General features: G+C 39.0%; 1 protein-coding gene across 3 annotated transcripts in view; it reads left to right on the forward strand.

Annotated features, from left to right (window-relative positions):
* Positions 1–13,471, forward strand: part of dennd4c (DENN/MADD domain containing 4C) — a 38,062-nt gene that overhangs the window by 13,428 nt on the left and 11,163 nt on the right. For all 3 annotated transcript variants that reach the window (XM_067580728.1, XM_067580731.1, XM_067580730.1), the window contains exons 2-11: positions 1,375–1,685; positions 5,361–5,613; positions 5,713–5,782; positions 7,516–7,685; positions 7,968–8,209; positions 8,326–8,392; positions 8,495–8,553; positions 9,793–9,937; positions 11,569–11,744; positions 11,908–12,008. In XM_067580728.1, coding sequence (XP_067436829.1) covers positions 1,387–1,685; positions 5,361–5,613; positions 5,713–5,782; positions 7,516–7,685; positions 7,968–8,209; positions 8,326–8,392; positions 8,495–8,553; positions 9,793–9,937; positions 11,569–11,744; positions 11,908–12,008 — 1,582 coding nt within the window. In that variant the 5' untranslated portion in view covers positions 1,375–1,386. The remainder of the gene's footprint in view (positions 1–1,374; positions 1,686–5,360; positions 5,614–5,712; positions 5,783–7,515; positions 7,686–7,967; positions 8,210–8,325; positions 8,393–8,494; positions 8,554–9,792; positions 9,938–11,568; positions 11,745–11,907; positions 12,009–13,471) is intronic.

The following is a 13,471-nucleotide window of genomic DNA, read 5'->3' on the forward strand; positions in this document are numbered from 1 at the left end:
ATGTGCGCCATGAAGTCCAGGGCTGTCTGTCTGTGCTGTGACGGTTCAAAGAGGCTGCTTTTTTTTTTCTCGTTTCTTTTTATTTTCCTCCTGCCGCAGCTGACTCACCACTGGAAAAATTGAACTTCCTGTGTAGGTCCCAACAGCTCTTTGAAGGGGACGTGGACGTGTTTGCTTTAAGTTCCTCTTTCTTCTTAGACAAACCGTTTGCTCTCTGTCAATTAAGACGTACTTTGCTTTGGCAAAGGAACAGCATTTCTCTGCACCATAAGTGATCAACAGTAGTTTTCAAATATACTGTTGTTCTGTTTTTACATACCACAAAATTCTCCGAAAGGTCTTGTAAACACTTATTAGAAACCGGCATTATTGATACAAAAATATTCAGTTGAATTTTACATCTGGACTGCATTCTTTTTTTAAATCTTTTTCTTTATTTCCACCATCCCTTAACTTAACTTTTTCTCCTTCAGTTAGTGATTTCTCAATACATTTGAGCAATTCTTGCTGAGAGATGGGGAAAAGAAAGGCATAAAGAAACACATCAGTGTGTGGCTGCAGTGTGTTTTCCATTGTTAACTGATAACTCGAGTCACAAACTGCTAATGAGCTCTAAATATGGTGACATGAGTCAAACATATATTATTAAAGAGGAACTCAAACACATTTGAGAAATAGTTCAAAAAAATATTCAATAGAAAATGATTAAAGGTGCATTTCAGCAGCACCAACCATGAAATTGAGTCAATTTTTTTGTATTTTTCATCGGTGAAACCAAGTTTGGGCTCATATTTCAAATGGTTTATAGACTTTGGTGTCTGCTTGATTTATGCTCTCAGTGACATTTCTGAGCATTCCTGTGGGCTCGGCGGCTCTCCCTTGGCTCTCTGTATCCACCAGAGCTTTAACTCTCTCTCAACATATTTGGAGCAGTGCAGTGATATACAATGACAAGAGTGTTTTGTGAATGTCAACACATCGAGTCCCTTCATTACCCCCGTGGTGTTACCCCAGTTTGTTTGCTTTGTTGTGGTGCAGCAGTCTTAAAGGATCCTTTTATTGCCTTGGCCACAGTATTATTTAGCATTCTGTGTATGCTTGCATGTGTAGTCCATCCCACTACCCCAAGTAGGATAGGAGGGCTTTGCTTTCACAAAAAAAAAAAAAAAAAATGCAGTGTGCTTTTTGGCTATAGCTTAAATACTGCATCCGTTGTGAGTGTTCAGTAATAGACCGCGCTTTGCAAAAACTGTAGGCAGAGAATATAAACATCTTCTACAAACATGGTATGGAAGGGTTTATCGTCTGAACTACCTAGGTTATGTAAATGTCATTCCAGATTAATTTCATATCTCTATTGTCCTTGCTTCCCAGGTACGTCCAGCCATGATCGAAGACAAGGGTCACCGCGTGACCGACTACTTTGTGGTGGCCGGGCTGACAGACAAGTCCACGCCCTTGGAGCAGGACCTGTCGGAGACCAAGTCCAGCGGGCCCAAAGCACCCATCACTGACCTGGCCGTTATTAACAAGTCTGCCGGCGAAACAGCGCCCGAGGGCTTCACCTGCATCGAGAGCACCTACAGCGGTCAGCCAGCCAACCTTAATCATGGCAGTCTGAAGAGCCCCGAGCTCTTCCTCTGCTACAAAAGAGCTCGAGGGAAGGCTCCTCTCATTGACATCGGGTGAGTCAGCGATTTATTTACGTTGGTGTTTGTAATTTGGAATGTGCATGTTCCAGCAACAGCAAAAGACTCTTTAGAAGTGGTTTAATTGATCAATCATGGAACACCAGTTTTTACATGTTAGTCTGAGTCATTCATTCAGTCAGCAGGAATTTGTCAAACAATAACATGATATTACTCGGGTTGGTCATCCATGTATGAGGGGGGGCCCAAAAGTTCCTGGAATTGTTAAAAAAACTGGATATAAATCTTTCAGTTGTACCTTTCTAATCCCCTTCAAAGTATTCTCCTTGAGATGCGATACACTTGTCCCAGCACTTCTCCCATTCCTGGAAATATTTCCTGTAGCCATCTTTTGTCACCGTGTCCGGAGCCTCCTGCATTTCTTCCTGGCAAATCTTCTCCCTTTCAGTCTCAATTTTAGTTTCATCAAGCTTTAGACACATGCTACCTTGCAGCAAATCCAATAACTACGCGCTACTCCTGCACTAAAGATGGCATCCAGCCATTTTTGGTTCCCCCTCATATTTAAATACTGCCAAAGTATATTTTTGCCTCTTTAACAATGCCAATGGTTCATAAACAAGTTATTGAGCTTGAGTTATTTGAACTTTAGCCACTGTTAGTCAGTTAACACTGGATTTAGCTTTACTTTAGCCAGTTAACTCCCAAATCTTGTCTTCTGCTGCTCTTTCTAAGTTATATTCAGAGGCCTTGTGTGTTATTTTGATGGAAACAGGTTGGAAGAAGTAAGAAGTTTCGAGGAAAAATATGTCCTTAAAGTGTCCTTAATTAAAATTAAACTTGACCCATGACAAGAGCTTATTGGGGAAAAAAACTGGTCTAGATCTGTTATGTTAGGTTTGTCAGTGTTGCTTTAGTAACTACACAGTTTTCAAATTCAACGTCACTTCAATAGCATAACAAAACATCTTTTTAGAGATGGAAGGAAATAGGTGTGTAGACCACTTCACTCACTCGCCCCTGTTTCATCAGAGTTTTCCCTCTCAGCCACACCTCTTGGCTCCTATCCATTGATACAAATCTCCTGCTTCACTCTATTATCGTACAAGTTGAATATCAACAGAGAACTCCATCATGATTCCCTTCATCCAGTCAACAAAGCGTAAAAGCTGCCATTCTACTTACTCACCCGCAGAGGTGAGCCCTAAAAATGTATCCTACATTTCACTTTTATACTGTTGATTGAACACAAATCTCACATCCAATGATACGATTACCTGAGTTATTCTAGTTGTCCACACACCTTTGTCTTTGTCTAAAACCTAACCTGCTCACAAACTGGAGTTTCCAGTTACATGAGTATGCTCACTCACTGAAGGATCCCCCCCTCCCTCTGCATAGTCAAACCTTTGACAGACTTAATTAAGCTGCAGTATATAGATGGCAACACATCAGACTGTATTTCATCACTGTATTTCATTGGAATTCAGTTCGCTTCATGTGTTATTAATGTAGTTTTGCACTGTGGAACGACGTAAAAACCCACATGAAACGCCGCAGCCCTCAGTAGTAGAGTATAAACAGAAGATCATATGTCAAATCATGTTTCCTTTAAGAGATTGTGCAATCCTGCTTAGCATGCTAACAGACATATGGGTTGGAGAAAATAAAAGCTACCTTACATTCAGGGATTCACAACCACTGTCAGGCTACAGTAGTTTGTTTTCGGTGGTTGAAAGCACCAAATCAGTGATGCAGTTTAATGAGGCTGAATAACAGATTTCACCAGCTTGTCTTCTTTCCTGTGTTGTTGCAAACAGAGATAATATTTAGAGACTTAACATGTAAAATTCATGACTATGTGGTCTATTATTAATACGTGATATGATAGGACGATTGTGTGTTTTAATAAAAATACCAAATGTAGACGCATTATAGCATTTGTTCACTTCCTCATGGTCATGTTTTGGTTTAACAACAACACAAAAGGTCAGTAAACAGTTTTGGCCACGTTGCAACACTGGAGTTTTCCGCTCCCATCAGCTGATCTCCTTTCCACCTGCTGGTTGTCATCTTTTTTTCTACTGAAAGAATAAATGAAAAACTAGCAACCTGTAAATCATTCATTCTTCCTTCTGCCACCTCTGCTGTCAGTGAGGCCAGCATTCCTAGCCCAGGGCTCCACGCCGTCACGACTCACTGTGCCCATTAGGACTCTGTTTTTGTCGCCTAAATGAGAATTTGCTGGCAACTGTCCTCCTGGCCTCTTTAGGTTTGTCCGGCGCCCTGTTCAGAATAAATGGAATGTTTCAGGGCTATTATACATCTGCAATGGATGCTGTGTAGCCTGCACAAGATTAAAAGATGTGTTTTGGGTTCTGTCTTAGTGTAAAGAGGGCAGCCATCAAAGCTTTTGGCCTCCCACATGGCATTGTCCAGATGGAAAGGGAGGATATGGAGCATGCTGCCATAGAAGCCCTGCAGTCATGCAAAAAAGTCCAACACAGTGGGGCCCTGATTGCTTCCCTAACTGTAGCTTTTAGCAGTGTGACATTCCACAGTGAGAGTGATAAGGAGGCAGGCATGAAACTAAATTATTACATGCAGTGTTTATTTTGAACCAAGTTGAATATGAGAATCTTGATATGTGAGTTTCCTTTTACTGTCTGGGATTCGAATGAGTCAGCTGGTAAATATGTCAGAATCACATCGCTGGACTGTGTGTGTGTGCGCGCCTGCGCGTGTGTGTGTGTGTGTGTGTGTGAGAAAACTCACCGAGGGCTTAAAGAGAAACCTGAGCCATGAGAAGAAAGTCAGTGGTGCTGACCACACACTGATTCATGTTCTAAAACAGGACAACCAGACATTATCTTTGCTGTGGAGCCACAGTTCAGCCTCTTGCTTATTTTTGCTCAACAGATGCACTTTTTTGCCATATTGTCATATAACAGTATTGCACAGCACAATTTTTTTTTGTAAGATTTGTACACCAATGTTGTAAATTTAAATTGCTAAAATGGAATTTGAGAATTTAAGTTTCCTTTCCTCGTATCCCAGGTAATTATTACCTGGATTAAGGGGCTTTGCTCACCTGCCTTTGCTTCAGAGCTTAGACCTGTGTGGACTAGAACGTGCTCCTACATAAAACTCAGACTGCAAAGATTGTTGAGCTCATGACTCGGAAGGTTTTGGTGGACACCTTCACCATCTGGGAAAGTTTTTGTTTGTTTTGTTTTGTTTTTCTGCTCCAGACAGAAATCCCTGCTCAGATTTTTTTTTGTTATCGATGTCCTCATGTTGTTGCAGTGTAAACTGTTGCATCGTTAATATGTAAGTCATTTGTCTTTTGGCAGCAGAGCTTGTTTAAGAAATGAAAACCATGCCTGACAGCACAACTGATTCCAGGACAGCACTCTCTCTGAGTCAATTAATTAAGTGTCTAAGAGTGCTTTGTTGTATGTGTGGGCATGAGTCATTCCACTGCCAGCTCTTTGCACGGCTCTATCTGCCATCTTAATTTCTACACCATTTTGAACACTCCGAATTTAGCCCTGAAGTTTTCTGTAGGCAAAGAAGAGTTCCTTTACTCTCTGTTTAAATATTTATTTCTCCTCATGACCTCATCTGTACATAATCTCATCTTCATTCTTCATGGAGCATCAAAATTTCAAGTGCCTAACATTGTAACCATGTGTTTGTCGTGTTTATCAGTGTGCTGTACGAGGGCAAGGAGCGTCTGATCCAGGGCTGTGAGGTCATCCAGGCCACACCGTACGGCCGCTGCGCAAATGTCAACAACAGCTCTGCCACCTCGCAGCGCATCTTCATCACCTTCCGCCGCGCGCCACCCGTCCAGCCTCAGAATTCCCTGGCGGTGACGGACATTTGTGTCATTGTCACCAGCAAGGGCGAGACACCACCGCATACCTTTTGCAAGGTGGACAAGAACCTCAACTGTGGCATGGTAAGTCGGTCTTCTTTTTTCTTCTCAGCTAATACTTTTTGCATTATGAATCCTAAGATAACAAATGTGTGATATGTAACCTTGTTTTGAATCCTGCAGTGGGGCTCCAGCGTGTTTCTGTGTTATAAGAAGTCAGTATCTGCGTCCAATTCTATCAGTTACAAAGCTGGTGAGTAAAAGTCAGATGTTGTTCTAATGGCTTCCTGATTTCCATGCAGATTTTATATTATTTATTCACAATGTTCCTGTGCCTACTGAGCATTGTTTTCTCTTTCTCTCTTAGTCTCCTTTTTAATAATGTTAATTTTATGGCTCACCTTACTTAATGGCACTATTAGTACTTCATTCAGCAGCTTTTTTTTCTCTGTCGCCTTTGAGAGTAATCACATTTGATGCCTCACCTCCTACAATTAGCCTGCCTGGTGCTAGAGTTACTGATAAGAGCAATTAGATTGGTGAATGTGTGATATTTTATTCAAAACAGACTAGTGTTTGAAGCAAAGCAAGGCTTTATTCTGCAACTTAATTATTCAGTATTTTCTATCAGTAAATAGATTCTATGAGTAAATAGCTAAATTATATACACAAATGTCATTGGTATGTAGAGATCTGCAATTTCCTTGTCTTTACTGGTACTGCACATTGGACTTTAGAGTAATCATTAGTTTGTAGGGCCCAGTTAAGACAGTTAAAACAAGAGTTCAAAAAGGCTGACAGGCAATCATATAGACATATAGACAGTCTGCAATGAGTAAAGTCAAAATGTAGAACAAAAACCAATACCTCATAATTATGGAAGCCTAGGAAGAGAAAAAATAAAATGTAGGAAAAATAACAAAATTAATGGTAAAACAAAGTCAAAGTTATTAGATAAGTCAAAATAAGACTCTGACCTGAAAGACAGGAAGCATTTTTACTGACTTGCATGCATCATTTTGACTCATCTCATAATTCAGATTTACCATCAGTATTGTATTTCTGTTATTCCTACCATTTCATCTTTTTTTTTTTTTTTGTCTTTTCCTGGTAGAAACGGGCCTCCTTGCATGATGAATAATTGTGGTTTAAAATGTTAAGCTAAATAATAAATCCAGATCACAATTCTTAACTTGACAACACAGCCCTTTTTACATGATGTGATACGCTGATATCAAATAATCTGAATCGTTAGAAATGGTGCAGCCTTGTGTGCTGTCGCAATCAGCCTCAATACCATTTTTTTTTTTTCTGAAAGCTGTAAAGCGAGCGGTACATTTGTTGTGTATCTGTGATCGTGCGGTAGATAGTCATTGCATATTAAAGCCCGCACTGTTGTGTGACATTTTCACTGACTGAATGCTTCCTTAATAGCTTGGCCTTTGGAACGATTCATTGTGTAACACACATTTAATCAGTGTTCATATGAATGTGCACACACACACACCCATGCAGACACACATGTTTGCTTTATCTTTTGGCCGGCCTTTTTCCTGTGAGGCAGATGTTTATTCATCTCAGACAACAGCCCTTCCTGCCACGCCCATTATTTGTGTGTCTCCAGGCTTGTTTGTGTATGCTTGCTTTCACATAAAAATGTGTGTCTTATTAAAACAGCATCTCGCCACACAACAGGCTCGATGTCACATGGATGAGAACAGTTATTTATTAAAAATGAAACCAGAGTATAACAGTCTGATTACTAGGAAAGAAACTGAAATCTGGCTAAAGTAATATTGATCTCCCTTTTCTTAGATCCTTTTTTCCATTTACAAAATAAAGCATGTCTGCTCTGGAAACTAGCAAATTTGACATTTTTGAATATCCTTTGTTTTGCTGTAATAGATTATTCCAAATTTAGATATTTTAGATATGCCTTTATTTCAGAACACATTGGTTTATACTCTTCATTCTCTTGCTCTCCAGGTCTCATCTTTCGTTACCCAGAGGAGGACTATGAGTCTTTTCCTCTGTCGGAGTCTGTGCCTCTGTTTTGTTTGCCCATGGGTGCCAAGATCGAATGCTGGGCACCAAACACACGTGACCCTCTGCCTATCTTCTCCACGTTTGTCTTAACCATCTCTTCTGGTGAAAAGGTGAGATGGAGCAACCAAAAGCAAACTGTCACTGATGAAAAGTGAAACAAGGGGTGTATCTGAAAGTCTTTTTTTGTGATGTGGAACTTGAGTCACCTGGAAGCGTACTATGTATGTATGTATGTATGCTAGTTTAGCACCATCCTCTTAGCATTACTTCTTATGATTTTTCTGTCATGTCTATTGATGACCACGTGGAGTTTTCTATCAAGGGTCAACTAAAGTCGAGCAGCATCAGTGGTTAAGTCTGACTCACATGCATATGTCCATGTCTGGTGCCAGGTGTATGGATCAGCCATCCAGTTCTACGAACCGCATCCAGTGGATATGCTGAGTGAGAAGCAGAAGATCCAGCTGGGCCTGCTGACCACTGTGGAGAAGAAGATGATCCCAAACCGGCCCGTAAACACCAATAAATGCATCTGCCTGCTCTCCCGCTGGCCCTTCTTCGAGTCCTTCCGCAAGTTCTTAATGTTCCTCTACAAACTGTCCGTCTCAGGCCCGCACCCACTGCCTATTGAAAAGTAAGAATCAGCTTGCAACCAGACATTTTTTACACCACATTTGTCAGGTACATTGATGCAAAGCACCATGCAGATCTCAAAACTCGCAAGTCACATTTAAGTATGTCTCTCAACAGGCACATCTCGCACTTCATGCACAATGTGTCATTTCCTTCCCCTCAAAGGCCGAGAATCTTGGTCCAGGTGAGATATAATACATTCTTTCTTTGTTTATAGTTCATCAAAAATATACCTTAACATGTGTATCATTTTCCTGCTATTGATATGAATACTTTTTCTTTCCAGCTCTCTGCACATGACACGTTGATCCTCTCCCAACCTGTGTGTACACCTTTACCCCTCAGGTACAGTGAGGCTTCATCTTAATCAAATTAATCATAAATCAAGTGAAGTGTAGCTGTCCTTGGGTTCATATTCTTTACTTAATCTATTAGCTGCATAGCTAAGAAAGAAAAAAGAAGCAACTGTATTATGCTAGAAAAAAAATATTATAGTAGGGATTCATTTCATTTTCCTGGCTCACTTACACAAATCACATTCATTCACGTCTGTTTTTCCAGGTCAAAAGCTCACATTGAAAACAGCCTCAGGCGTCATGATTTTTGAGACTTTGTCCGCTGCAACATTGCATAATTTTTTAGTGTTTGCACCTGATCTGAGCAGTTCAGACAGCGACTACAGTATCAGGCCTCTTTGTGCCTCTGAAGGTCACCTTATGTTACCTTGAAAACTCACAAAAATGGTGATTGTCAGGCTTTTGTTAAAGCTAACATAAACTGCTGATTGGTTTTCAACTCAGTGTGACCTACTGCTGCAGCGGCCTTTGTGCTTGTGATTTATAAGGGTTGGACAAAATCACAGAAACAATACATGAAAACATGAAATTAATTCTGGGTCACAATTACAAAGGTATTCATATAGGTCATATCAGCTAAATGACATGGCAGCATAGGCAAACACAAGAAAAGTGCATTAGCAAACAAAAAACAGTGGATCAAGTAGATTGTTGGCAACACTGACCAAATGACACTCAATGGGATATTGTTTTAACAACATTAGACACTACTTTACATCCTCAGAAATGAACAAATTACAATTAACGCCACACAGAATCTCAACAAAGATTTTCCATCATAAGCTTCACAAAGCAAGCCTTACTTGCAGGGTTGCTGCGTTATAATATAAAGTGTTCTACACACATACTGTTATTTTACATATTTCAGTGAGATCCTGATGTTGATATTTAAATGACAAAATAATAAATTAATTCCTGTTAAAAGTTTAAAATGGCACACATACTACATTTTGTTATTTTAGGATCATTATCTGCCATGTTTAGATAAGTTTTGAATTACATTTGCCTGCATTTTTGCCTGGTTGCCTTGTCTCTCTCTTACATAACTCATATCTGATTCCAGTTACAACCTCAGTTATAAATCCTTTAGTCCATCAGTTCACCTTTCTTCCCCATTCCCCTTGTCCCTCAGGGTCTCCTCTATCTTGCTCTGCTTTCTGTTTTGTTTTCCATTCTGTGCCTGAGCTCATCGACGCATTTGTCATTTCCCTGCTCTTCTCCCTGTCAGTGGGGCAGACTACAGCACACTGCTGATGAATCTGGGCTCGGAGAACTGCGCCACAGTGCTGCACTTTGTCCTACTGGAGAGCAAGATCCTGCTGCACTCGCTCCGGCCCGCTGTGCTCACTGGAGTTGCCGAGGCTGTGGTGGCTGTGAGTAGGCTCCACCATACAAGTCTCAAACAGTCATATTCTAAAATATTCAATAGTATTACCAGTAATACTTTTGGCAACATCTGCTGCTGTTTAATCTGCTTAAATTTTCAGTTTAATTTAATTTACTTTATTTTAAACCATGGCTGATAGAAGTGAAAGATAAGATTCAGCCATTACATGAAATATGTTTTTAGTCTGTACATACATTTAAACAAAAGTTCCCCTATTAATTCCTGACATATGATTACATTTAAGATTAGGAACATATGACTAGTATTATAAAATCTTGGCACACACAATAGCATATTTATACTATAGCTATCCTATAGATGAGCAGTATACAGGGGCTTACAGTAAGCCATGAACAGCCAGACCTTCACTTTACTGAACACATGAGACATTTATTTACAGATGTGTTGGCCTGAAAAATTGGTCAAGGCCCAACTGCTTACTTTATGAGCTTTTCTACTTAAGCAGCACTCATGAAAATACTACATTTCTAATCCCTTTCATGTATAAATATCATTGCATCATTCTCATTGGGATTAGCCAGCACTGTAGGGAGGAAAATAGAACCAAATCATCTGCATTCATAAATAAAAGCATTAATTATGAGTGTACTAAAAACACAGTCTCTTTTATAATCATTCAACTGCCCAGACAAGTCATCCATATGCAAGCTAAATTAGAGCCTAACTCCATTAATGACATTAAAAGAGTCAAATACAGCACGATCCCCTCTGCCCTGCATAGTCTGAAAGGCATACCAAATCACAGAAAGGATGAATAGATATTTACTCATTTAACCCCTCTCTTTCATGATTGATTTTGATCAAAAGCCTTAAAAGCATTCCAGAGAACGCATGAACTAAACTGCAATGCAAATCACTACTATTATACTATTATATACTATTCATTTAGTTTTCTCTTTTTTTTGTCGGTAACTAACAGCATTGAGATCATAGTCAGGTAGAATAACATGAAGTAGAAACACTGTGAAACAAGCGACAGGAAGAGGAAGGAGTTTCTGATGAGCATGCTTTTAGATGTTCAGCAGAAATATTCATCAGAAATTACTATTTTGCTACTCAAATGGCATGTAGCTAATGTATATTAATACTTTTTCTGTAATTATAATTATTAACCTGTAATTATGTCATCATATCTATCTACCATTATATCTACTCTATCATTATATCTCAAATCCAGTGTCCTTGTGAACATGCACTTTTACCTCATCAGCAATTACATCATACTTTATTCAAAAATATTGCAGTTCCAACCTTTGGCTTATTTTTTTTTGCTTGGGAAAGTTGTTGATTCTCCAGCTCTGTGAACATTATTGAACATTACTAACCATGTCCCTTGGATGCACAGGATGTCACAATCGCCTGAAACCGCCACCACTGACACATAACTGTCAATAAGAACATCGTATCTTATGTAAACTTGTTATCCAAATTAAATTTTGGAGTCTGAAATACAAATTCTCTGGAGCAAAGGAGCCTTTTAAAACATCTTGGGATGTTTTTTTAATTTTTCTCGCTCCAGATAGTAAAATGTGAAACCTTTTTATCTTCGTCTTCCTGTTTGTGGTAATCCTACTTCTCTCTCCGGTGTCCCATCAGATGATCTTCCCCTTCCAGTGGCAGTGTCCCTACATCCCCCTGTGCCCGCTCTCTCTAGCAGGCGTCCTCAACGCTCCATGTCCATTTATAGTTGGTGTGGACTCACGCTACTTCGACCTTTACGACCCCCCGCCAGATGTTGTGTGTGTGGACCTGGACACCAACACTATCTACCTGTATGCTATACTTTCATTCTAAAACCATGTCACTTCCTGCTTTTTACTGTATATTTACAGCTCTCTTTTGATGTTGAAAAGCTACAGGAGCACGTAGCAGATTTCTTTTGGCAGCCCTCCTATTACTTCCAGCTAAATAACTCTGTGGTATTGTGTGTAACAGGTCTGATGAGAAGAGACACAGCAACTGGAAGAACCTCCCAAAGAAACCCTGCAAGAGCCTCATTAACTCACTAAGCAACTTGCACCACCAGCTGGCGACAGGTACAAACAACATCTCACCTCCTCATGTAGCAAAACAAGGCTTGAGAGAATTACTTCTTTCTAAAAAAGATGAATAAGAATTAACAGGAAATCAACAAAATAACATGAACACCTTACTGCAGTATAATCCAATTGAATGCAACTAAACCATATGTACTATGTGGTACTACCAATGATGTTAATGACTATATAACTCAATCTTTATTACAGTCTAAAAAATACTTATATAAAATATTATAAGCTTATTCAAGGCAGCATAGCAGGGATATTGTATTGGATTACATTATATTAGAAGATGCCATTATTTTGTCCACCCTTTGTATGTATATAAGGAGTCCCGATACTTACAACATTTTGTAAAAAGTTATCAGACAAGTCAAAATAATAAAGCAATACATCATTAAAGAATATTATTAGTGAAATTGCGTGGGGAAATAAATGTATAACTGTATACTTTTCCTTAAACCTCCCAATCAGTTGGTAAAGAAGCGTTTTGTTTACCCACAATTCAGTTGCTTAAATAAAATAAAAACTGAATTTATTTTGCTCTGCATGTATCAGTTGAAGAATTCAAATAAGCTTATTGGGATGAATGTAAAAGTAAAAGTTGGGCCATATTTATATTAAATAAATATGTTTTACATAATAAAACAAAATCGATAATTACAAGATAATGACAGCTAGCTTAACTGAAAACACTGCTAGCTTAAACACTCTTTATGCTAACTACAGGTAGCTTTGAAGTTGCTATGAAATTACCAGCTAGAGCATGTAATGTTTATCACCCAAACTGTCCTTCATACTGATGTAGCATCATTTTATAAACTATTAACAATAGCTAAAGCATTTTAGCTGGTAAGCTAATACTAACAAAGCTAACCATGCTTCTATCACATTAACATTATCTTTCATCTTATGTCTCTTGTCTTCTTGACACTAGAACTGCCATGGGGTAAAATTTACCTATGGCAGTTTTTCAATTTACGTTACTATGTTTTAATAAAATATCCTTTTCCCTCAGTCTTTGGCTTTTCCTAAAATAATGTTGTGTAGCACCTTCTTTTGTTTAACAGTGAACATGAATCCAGATTAAAAACACAGGCATTTATACCTAAAACCGCCACTGGGTAAAATTTACCTGTACATGAAATACATTTATTTCCACACGGTTTATGTTTAAACATTCTAAGTTGCTAGGCAACAGCATTTGTTGGAGTGTGTGATCTGACAGCTACGACAAGTCATAATTAAATTATAAAAAGATCAGAGGAGAATGACCTGCAAAAAACCTTCGCCAAGCACTTGATTTGCAGGAAAGCTGTCTGTGGAAAATGTAAAGGTGCTGAATATCTGCTCAAAGTGTGTTCATGTAAAATCACATGTGTTCAAATGAAGATGATTTAGCCTACTCACAAACATTCATTGTGTGTCAAACTTATTTTTAGTTAATTGATTATTCATTC

The sequence above is a fragment of the Thunnus thynnus genome, chromosome 22, assembly GCF_963924715.1.
Source record: "Thunnus thynnus chromosome 22, fThuThy2.1, whole genome shotgun sequence".
NCBI lineage: Eukaryota > Metazoa > Chordata > Actinopteri > Scombriformes > Scombridae > Thunnus > Thunnus thynnus.